Genomic DNA, 22,413 nt, shown 5'->3' with positions numbered 1-22,413 from the left:
TGTTTATTCTCATTTATTCCCACCATTTCTTTCTTATATGTATGCAATAAGTTCCTTAACAGTAAGGTGGGGTAAAATAAAACATGTCTAGTGCTATTTCAGAAATACCTGTCCTCTAATAACTTAAAAAAAAAAACCCAAACACTCAATTATTATTTAAAATAATGCCCAAGTCATTTTATGTAATTAACCATTATTTTAATAATGCATGAAAAAACAGTAGATTTTAATTCATACCAGGTTCTGTGTATACCGTTTCATGGAGAACGGAATGAACTTGTTCTTGTACTTCATCTTCAATATTCTGAGGTCCTAAAATAATTACAAAACATAACTAAGTAGAAAAAATCTAGACATTAATGTAGAACATGAAATATGGCATCCATGTATACACATTCAACTGAATATAATTGGCTAATCAACTATCCATCCTTTTCATATCAGTTTACCACTTTTTTTTCTGTTGGCAAATATGATAGATATTTAAAATCGGTTTTATTTTGACAGCAGTTATAAGTGTTAAAAAAACTTCTCCATAAGATTTTAAAAAAAGAAAACTAATTCAGGTTTAGAGTTTTTTTTTTTTAAAGAAACCTCACTCAGAGCAAAATTACTTCAGCTTGTAATTAACAAAATTCACAGTGATGGTAGAATAAAAAAAAATGGCAAGAGCAAAACTTTCAGAAAGGGAAGTACTAGGGACTAAGGATAACAATGTGGAAGAGGAAGTCAACAGACATTAAAGTATATGGTCAGCCTCTGTCTTTCCTGTTAGGGGAAAGGGCCCCAAAGCTCGGGTGAGGGCTGGGATGGTCCGGGTTGGCTGACCGCTCCCAGAAGTCAGCAGGCAGCATGAGTCGACCTTACATTATAACTGACAATCCTTTCTGCTTTGGAGAACCCCATCTGGCAGCCAGATCCATAGACTCAAATAGACGTAAATTACAAAAGTGAACAACATTAGTAATGACATTCTGACAACACTGTGATGCCTGCTGGGTTATCAGGTTTATTGCAACATCACACAACAAACAAGAAGCTATAATTACATTGACACTACTATAAATTTTCTGTGTAATAAACATAATCTATGTTCAGTAAATAGAAGCAGTACTAGACTTAGTATCATGAATGCTGTCACATGAAATAATACCAACGACATCAGTTATTTTGTTGAGCTAATCTTCAATGACAAAAACAGAGCAAGTTAATTTGAACTTCAGATAGGAAAAAAAATTTAAGAATCTATTATGCTAATAACACTACAAAACCATTTCTGAAGCACAAAAAGTACCTTCTATTTTTATGGATGTTTTTATTTCACAAACCAGTTTTTTATATATTCTCAAATAATTACAGAAGAGTCTGCTGATATCTATTCCTCCCTCATCATCTCTCACGATGCCTGTGATAGATTCCTAACTGGATTCCCAGTTTTCCACCTGCTGACAGCAGTGCCCAGAGAATATAACATGAGTAACGTAAGAGAAGCAGAGGGGTGAGGCTCTGGTCCTTCACTTAACCCGCCACTGGCTTCCTTTGCCTGAACAAATGAAAATCTAAGCTCCTCGGAACAGAATACAAGACCTCCACAATCCAGCCCTCACGTGCCTCTCCAGAATCTCTGCTACAGCACTGGCTTTGACCTTGGTGAGGGCACCATGCGATTCCATCTTTCCATGATGCTACGATGCTCCTCTTTTCCTTTGGGGAGGGTTGGTAGAGGCAGAAGCCAGACTGTGATGAACTAAAGATTGAGTAGAAAATATGGCAAAAAAGCAACTGTAGATTCTTCTTTCAAAACCCTGGTTAGTGCAGCAAGGAGAGGGACTGAAGGGCAGATAGAGAGAACTGTAGGGACCAAGAGGGAGTTTATTTTATTCTGTTTTAATGAGAGGTATGTACTTATGTCTACAGAATAGGTGAGTAGTCAGAGAAGAGAGAGAAGCTAAAGGACTAGGTAACAGAAAGGTTGAGAAGGCAACATTTAAACTAAAACAAATATGGCCAAAAAGTTGAAAAGGATATGAGCTGATAATAAATTGATGGATTTAGGAGGACAAGTTATCAGTAATATGCAAAGAGTAGTATTAACAAAAAACAAAAAAGGAAGAGTGGAAGCAAATGGAACAATATTTCAGAGCAGGTACCAGTTTTAAAAAACAAGATTTTTAAATTATAAATGTACTTAGTACAAAGTAAAGCTTCAGGTTCCAAATACAAATACACATTTAAATTATAAAATTAAAAACAAGTCTTGCTCCAGAGCCGTGGTATGACTATGGCAATTCCACAGGAACAGGAGACAGTAAATTCTCCTGGGATTATGATTTGAACAAATAAAAAAAAAAAATCAGCAACATATTGATCTTAAAAGGAAGGAAGGTAAATCAAATATTACTCATCAGTATGCAGTGATAAAATCAGCCAAGTACCATGTGGACCCAGTACTTAAGTTGCCAGTAAATATGCAGTGTCATACCTAACACTTTCAATAGGTGGCAAAATTAAACCAGATTTTTGAGTACTGAATAAATGAAAAATGTACAGAAATGACATAGTACTTTGTAATAAATACCACAGCATAAAAAGGAAATGATAGTAATGGATTCAAATTTCATTTACCAATTTATTAAGAGATTTTAGGAGTTTCTATCCTATGGGTCACAGGCCTGTGGGTGATAAGAAGATACTTGTATTGATCCATGAATTCATGTAGATGCAAAACAGGCTTCACAGACTATCTGGGAAGTCTTTTGATGTAGAAAGGAGACTCTCATATTAAAAAGACTGGGAACCCAGTAGACCAACTCTAGTAAATAATGTGACAAACGATGACAAAACTAGTGTACAATACGTGTCTAATTTTACTTTCAATGTAATATGGGACAGTAGTCCTGGAAGTAGAATCAAGACACAGCATTTAGTCCATGATGTTCCTAACTGTGTGATCCCAGGCAAGGAGCAACCATCTGCGCCTTCAACTCTTGATCTCAAAAATTAAAATTATCCTGTGTAAATTTGTACTAGAAAAAATTAAGTTCACTATAAAATTTCAGAAGAAGAAAAGGTAATTCATCATTCTGTAAACATTGTGAAACAAATTATGGGTAAAACAGGATTCTGCAAACTGCAAACTGGGATCCCTGGCAGGCTGAGGCACATCCAGTCAGAATTAGAGAACGCTTACCTGGCCCCTCGAGAATCTGATCCTCCAGCCACGGGTATGGCTCAGCCTCTTCTGGCGGGACTGTTGGCTTTGAAGCAGATCTTTCTTTAAGGCCTGCATTTTTATTCACAAAGTTAACTTAAGTTTTTTTTCTTTTTTTTTTGACATGTTAAGCCAGGAAAAATAACATTCTCAAACACTTCATCAATAGCGCAATTTATAGTTTCCAAGACTATATACTACAGGAAAATGTTGATATGCTTAAAAACTGAAGTAGGGAAATAGTTTGCTCTTTAACTTCACATGGGCCTTTAACATCTCCTTATCTAAATTAACCTTTCACTTAAAATATTAAGTCATTGTTTACATGTTCATGAATCGCTAAAATATAAAGTCATGTCTGAACTTGCCAAAAGAAGTTCAGTATGAGTTCAAGCTCCTTGTGTTCATAAGTGACTAATTAACTCCTAAGCCTGAACTCTGAATTGAGCAATAACACAACTAAGATGCATTTGAACTTTCTACTGTTATTTGTGCACACTCTGTATTTTGATTTGTATATACTCTTCTTGAAAATTATAGCTAAAAATGAGAAGAAATAATACATAACTCACTATTTACAATCTTCTAAAGGTAACACTTAAGCAATCATATTATTCCATAAGAGCTCAAAGGCATGAAGAAAAGTTCTTTTTTGGTTTTTGTTTTTTATGTCTTAAGGAAAATAAGACATCAGGGTAAACTACCATGAAAGCTGATTTGAAAGTCAACGTGAGTCTGAAATCTATTATACTAAGTTAGTTCTTTGATATTTTATATGTAGAAAATTTAAATATATCCTCAATTAAATATAACTATTTAGAAAGCTAAACTGGCTGGGTTAAAGAGTCTGACGATTCCATTTACCAAGTCCTGGGTTCTTCACCACCCCACCAAGAGTGGTACCAAGAGTTGTCACTAAAGGGAGTGTGTTGTGCATGTCAACAGCCTAGAGTGAAAAGGTCAAGACAGAATGGAGAAGCGTTTTTCTCATCTTGGCACCTTTATCCAACTCTTAACGTACATATACTCTTGTCCAGAAAATTCTCATTTCAATGTCTTTTACTCTTCTGTTTTGATTCTTTATATTTTTCCTTATCATTCTCTTTTCTATCTCTCTTCATTTTTCTCTCATTGACAAAAACAAAGTCACCCTCTCCTCTTCCAAATCCTAAAAAGACACTGAGACAGGACTCCACTTCATCACTCATAAATCCTCTCGTTACTTATTTCCAACACTACTTACTCAAAAACGCTAGCGCGAGTAAAACAAACACCAACACACACAGCTGTGTTCTACACCTAACTATAAAGTGACTTCTAACTATAAGATAGATTCCAAAGAGATCATACACCAGTATTCACAAATCCTAATGCAGTTCAATTTCACGGGGTGGAGGGCCAGAGAGGAAGGCCTATTAAAACACATCACAGCTCAAACTCCAAATTCAGGGCGGAAAATCCCTATGCCCTTTTTCATTTAAATAATCCATTCCTACATCTCTCAACTGTTAAGGGAACTACTCACTGCCATGTTTGGCTAAATGAATAGGGCAAACCTTGAGAATCTTCAGAATCAATTAACATATCTTTGCACCCTCTGCACCTCAGGAAACCCGGCACACAGCAGGTGCTCAATATGTGCTGAAGGGCTGAATACACCCGCCGGTGTGACCACTCTGCTCGTTTAAATGGCTGCAGAGATTCTCCGTAGGGCCAAGGCTTCTCAGCTGCACTAGAGTGGCTTAGTGCTGTGAAGGGGGGAAGGGGCTTGCATTTATTTCCCTACTACTGCTGACCTACGAGATTGCGATCTGTGCTCCAGCACCCACCAGTTCAACGCCACAGGCCTGGTCTGCCTGGGGCAGTGCCAGTTCATGTCTGTTGTCCTGGTATAATTATTTCCCTTTCAACAGTCCCTCAGTTTGGAGGAAAAATTACAGGGTCATTCTTCACTAAGCCCATACGTAACAGGTTTTCAAACTGTGGGTTCAGTAAGCAGTAAAATATTTTTCTGCCAAATAATAAAGATTTAAACTGCCTGAAAATCCCATTCTTACTGGATTTTGAGAAGTTTCATTTGAAAATAAATTTTGTTGCTAAGTGTTTGCAAAGTACTAGTATACCAATATTCAGACATACAATGCCCCTAACAGTCAGCTTTCTCGAAATCAACTGGAAGTTGTTAGTTTCTAAAATTGAAATTGTAAAACATGAAAAACAACAGGAGAAAGGGAAAGCATATAACAAGAGAAAATACTGAGCACTTTTCTTTTCTGTCCAAAGTGGCAGCAGAATTGTCAATTTATTGATACCTCCTTTTCCAGAGAAGTCAGCACAAAAATAAACATTGTAAACTTCAAAGAAGCTAAGGACCATATTAACACATTGCCTTCCCTAAACCCCTATAAACTTTCTAAAACTTAACAGAAACACACTCTAGACTAATTCTTATTGCTTTGATGACCCATATGGAAGAATGAACCCTACAAGCTTTTACTCTGGTGTTCCCAAAAAACATTTCGCCACCCACATCCATTTTAGTCCATGAATAAGTGCTCCTCAGACAACAGTGATTTGTAAATCCATGTTTCATATAAGATTTCAGGCAACACATAAACAAAAATTAAACAAGGAACATGAATGCATATAAGGTCAATTCACAATCAGAAGAATGGTTTTCAAATTGGATTTATTATAAGGTACAATGGCAAGGACATAGCACTGAAATAAATATTCAGAATTATGTGATGAAATGAATGTATCGGTTTGGATGTTCCTGGGGCTGCATATAACAAACACCAACGCACACTGGCTTGAGCAAGAAGGAAATTTATTATCTAACTTCACCAGAAGTGCGGAGGCAAAGCTGGCTTGCTCTCAGCAACGGCTTCATCCTCGGGCTGGCAATCAGGGTTTCCCCACCAGCTGCAAGCTCCCCTTCCAGATAAGATGATGTCCAGAAGCAAAAGGTGCTCTGCTTCTTTCTTAGGCGTGAGGAAATCTTTCCTAGAAGCTCCCAACAGTCTTCTCTTCCGGTTTTAATAGTCAAAACCAGAATCCACTTCCATTCCTAAGCTGGCAAGAGGAACAGGATGACCACAATTGCCTGACAGTAATTATCTAGGGTTGAATAAATGTTTCGAGTCAACCACAACAGCCCCTATGTGATTTGGAAAATAAATTAATTCTCTGAAAGTGTACCTTCTTTTTAGATTTTTGGGCACATCAGATAAATCAGGAAATTAAAAAAAAAAACACAAAACATTATGTTTGCATTTCAAACATACATAATTTTTCCTCCAATTTCAAGTAAAAATGGAAGAAGTTACAAAAAGTAAATGAAAATGAGCACTTTAAATAACCATTCATAGCAAATTTGATTATCTGACACAATCACCCTAGACCAGTATTAGCTTACTTCATTCACTGCTACCCAACTACACCTGACCATATGGGAAAGAATAAGTGTATTTTCTTCCCACAAATATGCGATAGTTTAAAACTTACTAAATTGCATACTGCATTTATTCATTCAACAAATAGTTAGCATGTACTAATGCAAGGCACTGTTCTACAGAAAACCAACACACAAAACCCCTACCTCCCATAGAGAGGAACAATTAAAAGAAAAGAAACATGAAATAGAGTATATCAGATGGGGGAAGATGGTATGGGGAAGACTGGGACAGGCAGCGCCAGGCCCTTAGGGAAAGGGGGCAGGGCTATTTGCAACACATGGAGGAGGAAAGGAACTCACTGATAAGATCTGAACAGACTCCTGAAGGAAATCAGGGATGTGGCCATGCGAGTTACAGAGGGGAAGAGTGCTCCTGGTAAGGCTCTGGAACAGCAAGTTCAACATTCCCCAGCGGAGAGGGTGCTGGGAGCAAGGAAGAGCCCAGTGGTCAACGCAGCTGGCGAGCGAGCAAGGGCGTGGGCATCGGAAAGGCCCTGGGTGACCAGATCACCGAGGCCTTTACTCTGAGTGAAAATGACACTTTTCATAAGACTTACATACAAACTGTTCCTCAACAAAATCTGGGCAAGTAAGAATTATAAATAGTATTTTGCTTCATAGGATTTTATATACTTAGCCCATAAAAGCTAAGACATTGCTAAAAATTAGTTTATCAATCTTTGGTTTACCAATTCAGTGGTGTACAGATCGACGAAAATTTTGATTTTACCAACCAAGGTTACTCCAGCTACTGTTATTCATGAAGGAGAAGTGCTCAGGACTGCTACTGCTTCAAATGTAAGAACAGACATCCCTAATTTATGCTGGTTCGACTTAAGATTTTTCGACTTCACAATAAGGAGAAAGCGATATGCATTCAGTAGAAATTATACTTGGAATTGTGAATGTTGATGTTTTCCTGGGCTAGCGATATGCGGTACAATCCACTCTCGTGATGCTGGGCAGCGACAGCGAGCCACAGCTCCCCGTCAGCCACACGGTCACGAGGGTGAACAACTAACACACGTACAACCATTCTGTACCCAGACAACCATTCTGTTTTCACTTTCAATACAGTATTCAATAAATTACATGAGAAATTCAACACTTTATTATAAAATAGGCTTTGTGTTAGATGATTTTGCCCAACTGCAGGTTAATGTAAGTGTTCTGAGCACGTTTACGGTAGAGTAGGCTAAGCTATGATGTTTAGTAGGCTAGGTGTATTAAATGCACTTTCAACTTACAATATTTTCAACTTAATATGAATTTATCAGGACGTAACCCCACCGTAAGTCAAGGAAGATCTAGAGTCTAACAATATAAATCAATATACCCTAACAGGTACACGAAACTAGAGAAATATTCTGGGAAATCAAACCAGAAAGGCATGCACACCAACCAACCATGCTAAATCTCGTTGTTGTTCCTGGCTTGTATAATCACGAACACAGATCTTAGCAGGTATCCCAACAGCGGTCCTAGAACTTATCAAAATTCTGAGACTGCCAGTGACTAATAGAGCTACCCCAAGATATATACAATGAGAGCCATTCCAGATTCAAAGCATCTTAACACAACCCAAGTGATGAAGAGACAGATTCAGGAAGAGGAGGACATAAATCTCCAAAGAGTTAAACATTGCCAAAAAGGTTCCTAAAAGCCTGAGTTTCAGAACGAATGAAGGGACTCCACAGACTGGAATGGAATGGACTCACTTTAACCTCTTGCAACACGAGATGGTGTGTAAGAGCTCAGGCATGTGAAGCAGGAGGGCTGCCTTTGAATTCCATTTGAATCTCATCTCGAGCACATTACCACGGCTACAACTGTGGCTTCCACAAATACAGAAAGGAGATAAAACGGTACCTCCTTAGAAGGGTTTTAAGAATTAAATGAGATCATTTAAACCTAGCAAATATACATTTTTTCTTGCCAACTTATTTCTTCCTTTATTTCTTCTAAAGAAACAAATATAACCCCGCTCCCTGCACACATACATACAGCAACACAAACAGTTATAGGCAACTTCCAAGGTGGTTAAAACAATTACTGAAGAAACTTCTGGGTTTTTCTTTAAAAAAATTTTTTTTTCTTCTTTCTATTACTATTCAACAGTACATACAGATCTGAAATATTCTTAAATGATCTGTGTTCTATGTGTTCCCCATTCAATAAACACACATTGAATGCCTATCACTCTCAGTTACTATGATAGGTACTGGACATAAATCATAAGCTGATAGCAAAGCAAAGGCTAGGGGTAAAGCAAAGTGATAAGCATAGTAACTGCAAGACAGGCAGTCCACCCACCTGGGAGGATCAGAGAAAGCAGGAGTGCAGATGTGATGACTCTGCTGGATCCTGCAGGAGACAGAAGGTGGCCCACCACACGGAGTGGGAGCATATCCCGGGCAGAGGGGACAGTGGGCAGTACCAGCAATAGCTCCAGTTTCATTACTTTCTTCCTCATCTCCTTATTTATCTCACAGCATTTCACTGGAAGGACTGGAGCCATCTTGATCACTTGTATCCCCGCAGCCTAGGAGACCCCGGTAAGCTGCAGATACTCCAAATATTTGTTGAATGAATCAATAAATGGGAAATAGAGATGACACAGCAGGTGGGTATATAATTATCAAAAATAACACAGAAGCTTTAAGTTATAGGTCTTCCTCTAATCTCTTAGGATACAAGAGAACTAACGTTTGAGGCAAGAAAGAAGTAAATGACAGACAGACCTCTATGATGTATGAATGCTAATAAAGTCATAAACACATACATGAAGTGAAATCAAACGAGGCATGAAATGAGGAGTAAAGAAAAGGAAAATAGATGACTTCTGCTCTGTAGGGCTTATAAAATTGAAGCTTTTGTAGAAACTGATTCCTATGTAAACTGATATCCAAACCGGTAATCAACATCTAGCTCATGCAGTTTTACCCTCAGGCAAACAGAGGAGCAAGGACATGACACTGAATGCTGTTACTGAGGACTTTTTCAGATTCCCCCAAATAAGATTTTCATGAGAAGAACTCTTAAGGGTCTGCGACGTAACACTCACCCTTCAGTTTCCTAAGAACAACAACTTTCTCTTTAGACAGAATCGGAGGGAAATGGAAAGAGCTTAACAACATAAATAAACCTAACAGACCTGATAACTAAATGGCAATATTTATCATATGGCAATATTCTCTTACACTCCTTCATCTGTCTAAAATTATTGCCGACCGAGGGTTGGGATGGATTCTCTCTATTCCCCATGGCTCTAACTCTGAAATACCCATTTAGGCCCATCCCATTCAACTCCTCGTATTTAGGCAGCGGCAGAAGCAGGAACGGGGTGAGGAAAAGAGATGAGGAAAACAAACCCCAGACGCTGCCTGCATTGGTGCACATGAAGCACAGGCTATAAATAGTCACTGTGTAGCCCCCTCTGCACGTATTCCCCCTTCTTCTGGTAAAAGCACACTGATTTTTCTGTTGAGGAACTGCTTTTCCCTCACCCCACAGTTTTAAGGGTAGGCACTCACATGACACAGGTCTTGCCAATCACAACTTCACTCCCCCTACCCTACTCCATAAGGATTAGGGGTAAATATGAGCACATGACACTTAACCTGGGACAGGCTGCCTCAGAAGGAAGCCAGCATCCCAGAAAGTCCAGGGATGGAACGAGAGGTTCAGAGCACTGTTGGAGCACCTAGATCCAGCATAACCAAAGGAAAAAAAATCACAGCTACCCCTGGCCTTTACAATGATGTGAGCCAATCAATGTTTTTTTTAACCATATAAGCTAATTTGAACGGATTCACATATTTAACCAAAAGAATTCTGGAGAACACTTAGAAATAAAACTAAATATGTTCCTAATACTCTGAGGAAAAATGATGAATCCCTTTGTCTAAAGAAACATAGTTACACTGAGACTTGCAGAACTAGACATTAGGGATTAAATAGGTTTTTTGTGGACTGGAGTAGAAAATCTCTAAAGATCACAAAATTGTTTCTGCAGAAAAACATGTTCTGAGTACAAAGAAAACATATAAATAAGTTTTCGACAACTAGGTTGTTTATGAAATTTCTTAACTGTACCACATACTTAAGACTATAGTTTATTACTTCATAACTTTTTTCTAGCCTCTACATTTCATATCTTGTGTGTTCATGTTGTAGCAGTATCCTTTAAATAACTATGCATTCTTATGGCTTTACACATATGTAACCTTTATAATTACTTTTATTTGCACTCTCAATTATCTCAGTAGAACAAATCAGGACCCAGTAAACCCATTTCACAAAGATATATTAGTTACAAAGGATAAACGAGGAAGGTATTTGTCTCACAACCTGTTGACAAAACAAAGAGTAGGAATTACAACCTCAGTGTTTCAAAATTTTTAACACCTGACTAAAACACCTTGCTATGATTATTACCATTATCTTACCAAAGGAAAGGGAAACATGATGAAGCGGGTACCTGAGGGTTACTGTAAATATGCAATAATCTTGAATATTTCAACCCTGTTACGGAAAGAAGTTAATCTTGTCAATTTGCTGTTTTCTTGTTTAATCTGAGGGGTAACTCAAGGGTCACAAGGAATTATGAGCATGTTTTACAGATTACAGAAGAAAGAGAATGCCTTCAAGGAAGTTAACAAGATAATCAGGTAACCAGCCCCCAGCTGCAGCTGACACCCAGAAGCCAGACTGCCCAGGGGCTTGTCAGGAGTGAAAAAAACACGGATTACTCCTTTGTTTCTCCAAAACTCCTCCTCCGAAGCCCCTGAGCTCTATAAAAGCCCCTGCTCTCTTCTCTTGTTAAGGCAGATTTGAGACCTATGCTCCCACCTTCTCATCTTGATGAATTCAAATAAACCTTTCTCCATCTCCAAGTACTGATGTCTCAGTGACTGGCTTGCTGCACATCACTGGGGACACTTGAGATTAAGAGTTTTGGTATCAACGAGTGCCAACAATGTGCCAGCTGCTTGTGGATATGTAATACCAGCTAGTTCTCAAAACCACCTCGAGCAAATGGTGTTATCTTCAATTTACAAAGGAGGAAAGCTGGTATTTCAGAGATGCATTGTATGGTGAAATAATCTGAGTAATCAACATGGAGAATTGTTACTGGGCATTAGTGGGCAGTAACATGATGGGCATTAACAGGAGAAGGAACAGTGAAAGACACAAGAAAAACGAACCAAAGTCAGGAGATGTAGCTTAAGTCATCACACCCATTTCATGCAAAATGACGTTCCAGTTAATTTAAAACATTTAAACTTAAAAATCACACTTGTTTACTACCTTTCTTTGTTTTTTAAAGGACATATATACAGGAAGTCCTTATTATCCAAGTAATCACTATGAGAACCTCTGAAGTTACAAGAGTGTATGGCTAAGCAGGCCATAACACTATAAGATATCCTCTTAAGAACAATCACTTATAGAATTAATCCCCCTGGATTAACTCAAGCGTTCATGCTGACTGATTTATGTTAATTTCTTTACCAGTCTCTCCCTCACTGTGAAATGTTGAGAGGACACAATGCATATCACCCATAAGGTAAAAATGAAAATCCTCTAAAAAAAAATAATAATATTTCAAAAGGTTGATTACAACCAATGTTAGAAACAACTAAAATTCATACACAAAGCCATTAACAAATGAAACATAGAAGTTACACATCACAAGAAATGAAGAAAAAAAATCGATGATAAACCGCATTAAAAGAAAGTAATTTGAATATTAAAGGATAAAAAAAGATTCTTGGAAATCTGATAGGCTCTCAAATATTTTTGCAAAACTGACCATCTCTGTGATGACTGTGCTACTCACATGTGAGATGCTATCATACATAATTTAAGGAAAAATACATCAATAATGTCATTTTTTAGAATTCTAAGTATCATCTCAGCGCAATTTAAATAAATAATTTGTTAGTGATACAACAAAATAAACTTACATTCTTAAGTATTTAATTCACACTTTCAGGACTTCTGACTCCCAACTACTCTGTATCATAAAATGTTTGTCTCTGTTTTTAGCTTACTTATTTAAGAAGGGGAACCTTTCTGGTTTTAATTATCCTTAGATAACAATTGGAAGCAGAATACAGAAATAACTATACACTGAATAAAAAAGCAAGTAAAACAGCGAATGCAAACATAATTGTAATGCATTAATCACGACCAAAAGCTTATCTTGCACTAAGTTTTTTAATTGAATAATAAGTGCCAAGCAGTTGGGTAAAGTGTGACCTCGACTTCAATAAAATTCAGGTGAAGCCTTTATTTACTGAAGAAAAGGGAAGGAAAAGAAAGAAAAAGGAAGAAAGAAAATAAATCAACTCCCAGTTCACAAGAGCTCGTGAAGTATTTTTAAATGTTTTAGTAGAGATGTTTCAATTCTTGAGCTGACATTCAAAGGAAAACCTAAATGATAGAACTAAAGTATTTCCAAGTGCTTTACTAAATACCAACAGACGTTTATATGCTTATGCTGATTAGTTTATTCTAAAAATTTTTTTGCTCATTTTCTTAGAATTTAGCATTTATGTACTTTATGCCCATAACCATTGTCCTTCAAGAATTAAGGTAAAAATTACTAGAATGTCCTCAGTAAATCTAATTATAATTCTCTGCCCTTTTGCAAGTGGGAAAAAAAAATCATCTGTACAAAAATTAACACTTTAAATGTCGTACATAAATTAAAAAACCAATCCATTTATCTTAGCAGCAAGATCTAACATCAGGATATAGTTTTTAAATGTTGTAACTTGTATGTGTGCGGTGGATATAGTTTGCTTCTTGTTCCGTCCAGTTCTCAGTCAGAGCCTTCCTCTTCTCCTCCCAGAAGCCCTCCTGCCCGCAGGAAACATCTGATGTGGTTTGACTAGGACCCATTCACCCCCACCCAAAGCTTTGTGCACAGGAGCCAGCCTGGGAAGACAAGCCATCCCCAACTAGAGGAATGGTCACTAGGCCCAACCAGCCAGTCAGAATTCACCCAGGGACACTTCTCCCAGAGCCATCCCAGAAAACTGCCTCTTTGCATTAATACTGCTAAACTAGAAGGATGTGTCCGGGGCCTGCTGAGGACTGTCTTCTTCATTAAGTGGTAACACCTCCATATAGAACAAAATCCAGTAGAAAACAGCAGAGCCAAGATCTGAGAAGAGAGCTAGGAAGAAACAGAGCTCTGATTACAGAGATCTATTCACTTGAAGCCAGTGCCCCTGTATCTACCACTCAAATAAGTCACAAAATTCCTTTTTGGTTTACTATGTTCCTGTAATCTATGCAAACAACAAAATCCTGACTAATCAACAAATGAAACCCCAAGTTACCAGTGTTTACAATTCCTTTGGGCCTCGGTTTTTAAACAATAAAATAATAGGACTGGATTAGAGAGAGAAATTAGATTAGATATTCTCTAGGATTTCCCCCTTGCTGTGTAATTCTATTATGTCAGTGGGAATTTTTGTCAACTAAATGTCTAAGTGTTTGATTTTACGCAGTAAAAGGTGCTAGCATTTAAGAAAAAGGTGCACAATACTTTTAGAAACATTTGCACTTAATACTTACTCATTTCTGACTTGAAATATTTTTCATGAGGCCCAAATCTGTTTCTAAGCTCTTCATAGAAAAAGTTGAAGAATTATTTAAAAAAATAAAGCCTTTGTGGCAGCACTTTTGATTCTGTTACAATATACCAGCTTGCTCTTCTCAAATTCAATAACTCAATTTTACCAGTAGTCCCAATTAGAGATTTAAGACTTCATGCACAGAAGAGTACAAACCATTTGTAGAAACGTATTCTTACTGAAATTTCATTTTATTAAATGTTTTCTGATGGATAAATTCTGATGTCTAGTTAGATCTCAAATTTGTAACCCCTTAGAAATGGTAAACAATTATGATACAATCAAATATGAAAAATATATGCCATTCCACCAAAATATTTGAAAACCATGTGATATAAAATGAAAGTATATCCTAATTTGAAGTAATTAAAGCCTTTCTCTAACTATTCTGAGTCTGTAAAGACGTCATAAAGTGTTCTAAAATTGTTCTTCTAAATAAAATTCTCTTTTATTCATGACTATATCCAGAGTTCTCACAACAGCGTATCCTACACACAGTAGACACGAAGTATCCATTAGGTGACAGGAGAAGGTGGGGGAGAGCTCTTGGTAGGAAAGGGAGGGGTAGTTGAGGAGGGGCAAGAAGTGAGGAGGCATGGAGAAATGAAGGAGGTAAAAGAGATTGTAAGACTGGGAAGGAGAGACTCAAACAGAGAGAGATAGGAGGAGAAGGAAAAGTTGAATAGGTAAGAGCCTGAGGAAGGAGGGACTGGGGAGAGGAATGCAGGGGAGGGAGGAATGCAGGGGATGTCACAAGAGCCTGAGGAGGTGCCCTCTGAAGAGCTGGGGGAGGGGAAGGGGAAAGGGAAGGAGAAAGGAAGTGCAGGAGGAAAATGGTAGGTGAAGAAGAAAGAGGATCAGAAAAGCAGGAAGCAGTAGGAAGAAAACTGAGGACAAAGTAGATCACCTCCTACCTACCTGAGTATTTATCAAACCTGCAAGTTGTAAGTCACTCTGCATATAAATACTATTTAAAATCTTAATATTCTTATTTAACTCCAGTGACAGTATCCAATATATTAATAAACTCATTACAATTCATATTATACATATACATTTATCTGGATACATGATCAATAAATTAATAAAAATAAAAGTTATTACATCACATTTTTATTACATATTTTTTTTTAATTTAGAAGCAGGAGACAGTATACTTAAATTTCATAGAATTTACTTGCTGAGCACCAACAAATACATACATTCAATGGCTAACTGACACATCTTCGCCAACCAGAGCAATACCAAATGTTCTATGCCCTTTAGCCGCGATCACAAAGAAGAACATTACCATTTCCTGGGATGATGTTTAGTTCTTTCTTTTCTGGTTACTTCCCTTTGCTAAGTGCGCGTGTTTGGGAGAGCTTCTACTTTCCTTTCTGTCATCTTTCTCTCTGGATGCCATTTTACTAGAAATATCTTTTATATTCGTTGATTTTTTCCTATTTTCCTTGGTTTTAGCACCTTTATCTAGTCCCACTTTCTCCTTCTCTCTGTCCTTTTTGCCCTTAGGAGACTCTTTCTTGGATAGATTTGAATCAACAATTTTCTTTTCCTTCCGGCCATCCTCTTTTTCCTTCTTCCCCTTTTTTCTTTCTTCATGCTTACTTTCCTTCCTTGACTCAAGTTTCTCTTTCTCCTTCTTGAGTTCTTCTTTAGTGAGTTCTTTAACTTTCAGGTTTTCCAATCAAAGGAAAAAAGTTTATTGAAAGCATCTCAATTCATAGAACAGCAACTTAATGCAAAAATACTGTCTTTTTTTTATTTTATCTCCCCACACACATGAAATGCTCATTCAAAAAATGACTGTAATGCACTATTTTTAAATGGGCGCAAAATACACGCAAACCTCTATAAAGTATCAGCTATAAAAGAAGTGCTAGAAACTTGCATCATATTTTTCCAGCTTGAAATACGCTATGACCCGTCTTAAAACAAGGTTAACATGCAATATTATTAAAATGAGTCCATCCATAAAGACAGTATTTTACACAAAGTGTTAACTCACATTTCAAAACTATAACAACATAATTAAAGGAACACTGGCAGTGTAAGAACAATTTTCCATAATATGCAAGTATTTGTACAAAGATAATTAAAACCTGTTTAGCTCCAACAAAAAATTGTATCTAAAATACCTGTCCTTACAATCCTTGAAAGCAAGTATAATGCACAAAAAGTAAATTAAATGCCATTTAATTTTCTTAGTTAAGAAAAATACAATTTCCATGAGAGTATGAAATTTTAAATTCATTATCTATATAGTATCTAAAATGACAAGTAAATTTTTTTCTGCTTATATTCAACATTATGAAATCAGTATTCCTTTAAGTATGCTTCCTGTTAATTTATGTAGGGCCACTTAAGCCAACACATATGTTGTCCATGCTCACAGAGGAGAGAGTAATTAAATGCAATACACAGATAATTTCAAATCTCATGTAAGATGCTGTTTTCGATTTGTTTTACATAAAGTTTAATAGAGCTGCGAGCAAAATCTTTGAATTTCACTTTCTGGTCCTCTCATTAGGAAATCATAAGAGAAGCGAGGTGTTTACTGTATAATGTAGTATTTAAGCAGAAACAAAGAAAATGAAAGATTTCTTTAATATAATAAAATGCTGAAGACATTTTTGCCCATTGAAATCAGATAAAACTCACATGACACAAAATGTTATTCAATTCTTCTTGAAAATCTTATTAAAACCTTATAAAAATACAGAATAGCATCCATAAAGAATCAACCAATAGAGGCTTCATTCTACTTCAGTGCTATCCATAGAGTAACACAGATAACGACACTGTAAAAGTAGAATGCTCGTGCAATGTTTCTAAAATATTACATCTGTCATTTAATAGTTTAATTTGCCTCTCTAAATCAAGAAGTAAAATTATACTTTATCGGGCATTTATTTCACAATTATTTATATAAAAATAAAATGGTGAAAATTCTGTTTTCTTTCCAGGAATTATTCAGGTGGGATACAAAGTTAAAACATGAAAATCTCCTCATCTTAAAATTAAAACACAAATTACAAAACCCTGCAAACCACATAGTGAAGTTTCACCTGTTAATGTTTCACCAAAAACAAACTACCAACAATATGCCAAGCACTTGAACACAAAAGACTACTACAAGTTTATAAAAAAAAACATGCACTTCCCCCATGCCCCTCTCCCTAAATATTTACACGTGAACAAGAAAAACCACTGGGATATAAAATAAGGCTGTAATAATAAGCTGTTAGCCTATATATAATGGTTGACCAGTATAGTAAATTTTAAAGAATTAAAATATCAAATTCTATACCAACATAATACAGTATTCCAGATTATATTCCAGATTATAAATCTAAGTTTTCATTTTACTGAAAACTACAAGCTTCATCACACTAGCTTTTAATGTGCTCTAAGAGACAGTGTCATCAGAGCTTTTGAAGAAATGAAATCACTGATGAATTCATCTTTTTTTCCAACAGTAACTGAAAAATTCAAACTAAGGAAGGTTTTAGGTTGGAAGGTAGGATGTGTATATGTAAATTTATATATAACAATATCATGATATTGTTATAATATATATTCTTAATTTAAAGACTGTTACAAAGTTTCGATAACATGAAAAATTACTTAAAATTATAGGCTTGAGGCAGAATATTCTTTAATAAAGTCTTTGATAAAACTAATCATGAATCATGACCAAAGGTGCACCCAAAACCAAAAAAAGCAATAACGTTTAGCATTAGTAGCTGCATTTACACAACATATCTAGAAAATGTCATGCATTCTCAAGCATTAAACTTGACTCACTCAAGGCTAATTTGAAAATGAGAAAATACCTTTAGCCTTAGTTTTTCTCTTGGCTACCCCACCAGGTCCTTCTGTTGGTATTTACAAATGGAAAATAGGTTATAAACAGAAAATATTAAGGGAATTTAAAAACAAGGATCTAGAAAATAGTTAAAATCGTTGCATCTATCAAGCAAATTTAAAATAAAACACTCCTTCAACATATAAATATCTATCATTAATATGTCATTTTAGAATCTTACCTTCACTATCTATAACAGAAAAATGCATTGTAATCAGCCTATGACTAAGTCAACTTCACAACTTGCCTTAGATCTGAAAGAATCAAGCGTTGGCTTTAGAAATGCCTATTCACCACTGGAAATGGCGTTTCCCCCTCAGTGGTGCCTGGAGGGCCAGTGGATGTCTACTTGGACACAGATGACCATTACAAGCACCAGGGGTGCTTTACTGGAGAGTTGACTTGGCCACTCAATCATCACCGCCATCCAAAAAAGGGCAGCATATTATGCTAGAATTTTCATCTTTACTGTTTGAACAATCATTGCTTTTTTCCCCCATGGTTTCAAACTTTCTTTTAATTACACAAGCAAGTAAGAATTACACTATTAGGTAAGTGTCTATTAACTTTTTAACTCTTCATCTAAACACTTTGTGAGGGCTTTCTATTTTCTCTCTTGGCAAATGAAAGTTCTGATAATGGGTTTATTTTTAACCTCCTAACAAATGTCAATATCATCTACCTATCAGCACACTCCTATCCCAAGCAGGCCGTGCTTAGCATCCCAGTCCACTGATGTTCCCAACTCCATCGCCTGGTCACATAAATGCTACTTTATACTCATATATCAGCAAACTTTCCAAAATGGCATTCTAAGTTGCCAATCCATCTTCTAGGCATATTAGGGTGGGAGGTACAGTGATTATTGTTCATTTCCTGTTGTGGCAGCATCAGGCACAATCTGTCACTCAACAGCTAGGGTCTAAGGTGTTGTCTCAAGAAAGCCCCCAAACCCTTTTACACTGTTCCTGCTGGAAACTGTACAACTCACTCTATATGTTTCTCAACACCGTAATCACACCCCCACACTCAGTATGAGATGTTTTCACCCCCATTCTGTTCTATTGTTCAAATCATCCTCCATTCCTGAATTCCTTCCACTTTCTCTAGTCACAGCAATTTCTTTTCATCAAATGAGATAGTCCCTTTGAGAATGGCAATTTATTTTGATGGAAATATCATCATCATCATTCTGGAAAACAAGGTGTTAGTATGTCTTACTACCAACTATATAAAAAAAGAAATGTGAATTAACTGTTCCTCATGACTATCTGTATCTGTCCAATTACTTGATATACATATACACCATAAACAGTGTGAGTGACAATTATTTTTCACAGACAAAAATTGATTCTTTCCTAAACTCTATTAAAAATAGCATGCCAATACTGTAATACTAAATGCTATCTTGGACTACTCTCCACTAAAGTTTATTTCAGAAGAAAATATCAAACTTATTCTTGTAATACCAACTTTTAAATACATGGGTAGTATCCAAAGTACAAAAGAAATTAGATACAACAAAGCATTAAAATATACTTTTAGTGATGCTAATGTCCCCTCCCGACTCCTGCATGTTCTCACAATGCAGGCCCAGATTTTCCTGTTAAAAAGCAGAGGGGTGGGAATGAGACTGCCCACTCCCCACCCTACCGTTATGATATAGTCAAAATGCAGTGTTCTAAAAGTCAAAAGAGCAGTTTTAGGAAAGAAGGCATGAACAAAAGTTTAGGATCAGAACACTACTGACCCATCTTAGTTATTAAACGTCTTGTAAGGTTCTTCAGATTAGTTTTACAAGCACAGAAGAGGCAGTCACATTACAATGAGGAGAAAACATAGGTGAAAAGAAAGGTGAGCAAATAAGGGTTTGAAGGACTTTTTATAGGTGTTCGTATGTTTTGAAGGCTAGAGGAAGCACAGGCTTGTCTATGGGAAAAAAAATTGATTCACTGAGAGAGGGGAGAAATGATGTGGTCAGAGGAGCAGGTGCAGACACAAGGGAATGGGTTAGCTTGAGAAACCAGAAGATGCAACATCTGCAAAAATGACCAATGAGAAAGGAAATGATGACTCAAGAAAATTCTGAGAGTAAAGAAATGTTGTAAAGTGTAGAGAGATGAAGATAATGGAACCCAAGCCAGAGGTGACCATCTTGGTAAAGCAGAAGGCAAAAACACCTCTACAGAAGAATAAAATGAACCTGGAAGATGGAAGAGTGTAGAAAAGGTGTGAATACCTGTCAAACTTTTGTGTCAATAACTCTGTCACAGAGCAGAGAGCACCTCACAGAGGTCTGATTCAGGTGAATTTAGAACAGATCTTTTCCCAACAACGTGAAGCCCAGGGATGGAGTGGTGAGTGGTGATCCAGACTTGGTGACAGCATGTAGAGGAAAAAAACAAGTGTGGGGACATCAGAGAAGTGGCCCCAGAGAAAACCACAAGGAAAGTATGCAACACGTTGCTTTCACATAACTCCTAATACTATTCAGAATTAAATTCTTATCATTTGTAACTATGGTTGAGGTGGACTCTCCCTACAGTGTCAAAAATCAACAAGCATGCCCTGTTTTTCTCCTTTTCTCTCTTTATTACCACAGTCAACGCCGAGGGGAAAAAAGGGAACAATTCAATCAAACAATAAAATCAATGACAATAAAATAACTTCTTAAAAATAGTTTCCAAGTAGTACGGAGAAAATTATACCAATTAGAGCCTGAAAAGGAAGCATCTTGCTATTTTATAATCCACTGGGATAAAAGTTGTTTTTATTGAGAGAATACATTCTAATTGAAGGGAGTCATCAAAGAAGAATCAGGATGTGGTTATAGTCAAAGAGAATGGCAAAAAATAAATAATTACCAAGTTGCTTACCTCCTTTTTGCTCTGTATGTTTATTCTAATGGTTTTTAAGGTGATTACTGTTAGTAGCTCTGTTGACTATTTGGGAATTCTTAAACAGAAATTTGAAAAAGGTGGTCTTGTATTCTTCCCTTAGAACACGAGGGAGTTGCCTAAAGCTAATTAACGTTATTTTGGCAACTGCTGCAGGGCCTCTAGCCCACATATTTTCAAAATGATATGTTCCGTATGGAATTAAAATGTTGACTCATGAAGCCAATTGTTGGACGTGTGGTTCCACCACATGTAACAGACTGAATTTTAGGATACTGGCTCCATTACAGAACCCCAGGCAGCTACTGCCGACTTTCCGAGTTGGCCCTAGAATTGGTCGGCTGGGTATTACTCCACACTTAGGTCACTTCAGTCACGCCCATAGTCCCTGGGGAGACCTGAGTCACTGAGTTTGTTTCTCATCTTCCTCCTTCCCATACTGAAACATCACAATTTATTCCAACATTAACAGACTACAGATAGCAGAAAGAGGCCCAAATGCCTAAGTAAAGGTTCTGTGAGCTAGGCAGACTGTTGCTCTAGAATGGATGTCTGGTCTTGGTAAAAATGCTTGTCAGGACACTACACCAATTTCCTTTTTATTTTTAAATAGATATTGTAACAATATTATCACAGATGTTTTGAAAAAAGGAAGCTACAAACCTTCCAACCCTCTAAGATGAGTGGGGACGGGAGGATTAGAACATAAGAGAACTGAAAGGCTACAAATTTAGGAAGCGATTACATCCAGAGACTGAGAGTTTGGATGAAGATAAAATGCAGACTCAAATACAACTGAGATATCAGAAATGTGACCTGAAGACCTCTGTTAACACAGGTCAGTTTATTGCAGAAAATTCAAAATGTCATTTCTCAAGGCTGGCCTGGTGGCACAGCAGTTAAGTTCACACCCTCTGCTTGGCAGCCTGGGGTTCGCAGGTTCAGATCCCGGGCACAGACATACGCACCGCTTATCAAGCCATGCTGTGGCAGGCGTTCCACACATAAAGTAGAGGAAGATGGGCATGGATGTTAGCCCAGGGCCAGGCTAATCTTCCTCACCAAAAAAAAAAAAAAAAAAAAAGAAAAAAAAATTGTCATTTCTCTTGAAAAAAATATGTCCAATAATTTTTTCACTTATCTAACCTGGTTTTCAAAGAAAAAAAAAAGTCAATGTTTTATTATGCAATGGGTAACTCCTGCAGTTCTCACTCATCAGAACTAACCCCGCAAAATATTTAATAAATATCACATGCTAGGCTCAGCTTTGAAGAGGGATTCGAATGGTTGCTAACTCCCAGGCGTGCACAGTCTAGTTAATACCCACTCCT

At 36.9% G+C, this 22,413-nt stretch overlaps 1 protein-coding gene across 4 annotated transcripts in view; it reads right to left on the bottom strand.

The window, feature by feature from the left end:
- LOC101406061 (aspartyl/asparaginyl beta-hydroxylase) overlaps positions 1-22,413 on the bottom strand; it is a 218,922-nt gene that overhangs the window by 148,639 nt on the left and 47,870 nt on the right. For all 4 annotated transcript variants that reach the window (XM_087420529.1, XM_087420526.1, XM_087420528.1 and 1 more), the window contains 2 exons: positions 3,191-3,283; positions 238-312 (listed from right to left, as the gene is read on the bottom strand). In XM_087420529.1, the coding sequence (XP_087276655.1) occupies positions 238-312; positions 3,191-3,283 (168 nt within the window). The remainder of the gene's footprint in view (positions 1-237; positions 313-3,190; positions 3,284-22,413) is intronic.

Source organism: Ceratotherium simum, chromosome 31 (assembly GCF_057802395.1).
Source record: "Ceratotherium simum simum isolate JZ-2026a chromosome 31, ASM5780239v1, whole genome shotgun sequence".
Taxonomy (NCBI): Eukaryota; Metazoa; Chordata; class Mammalia; order Perissodactyla; family Rhinocerotidae; genus Ceratotherium; species Ceratotherium simum.
The sequence above is the reverse complement of the archived record's forward strand: the minus strand, read 5'-3'. Positions and strand labels throughout refer to the sequence as shown.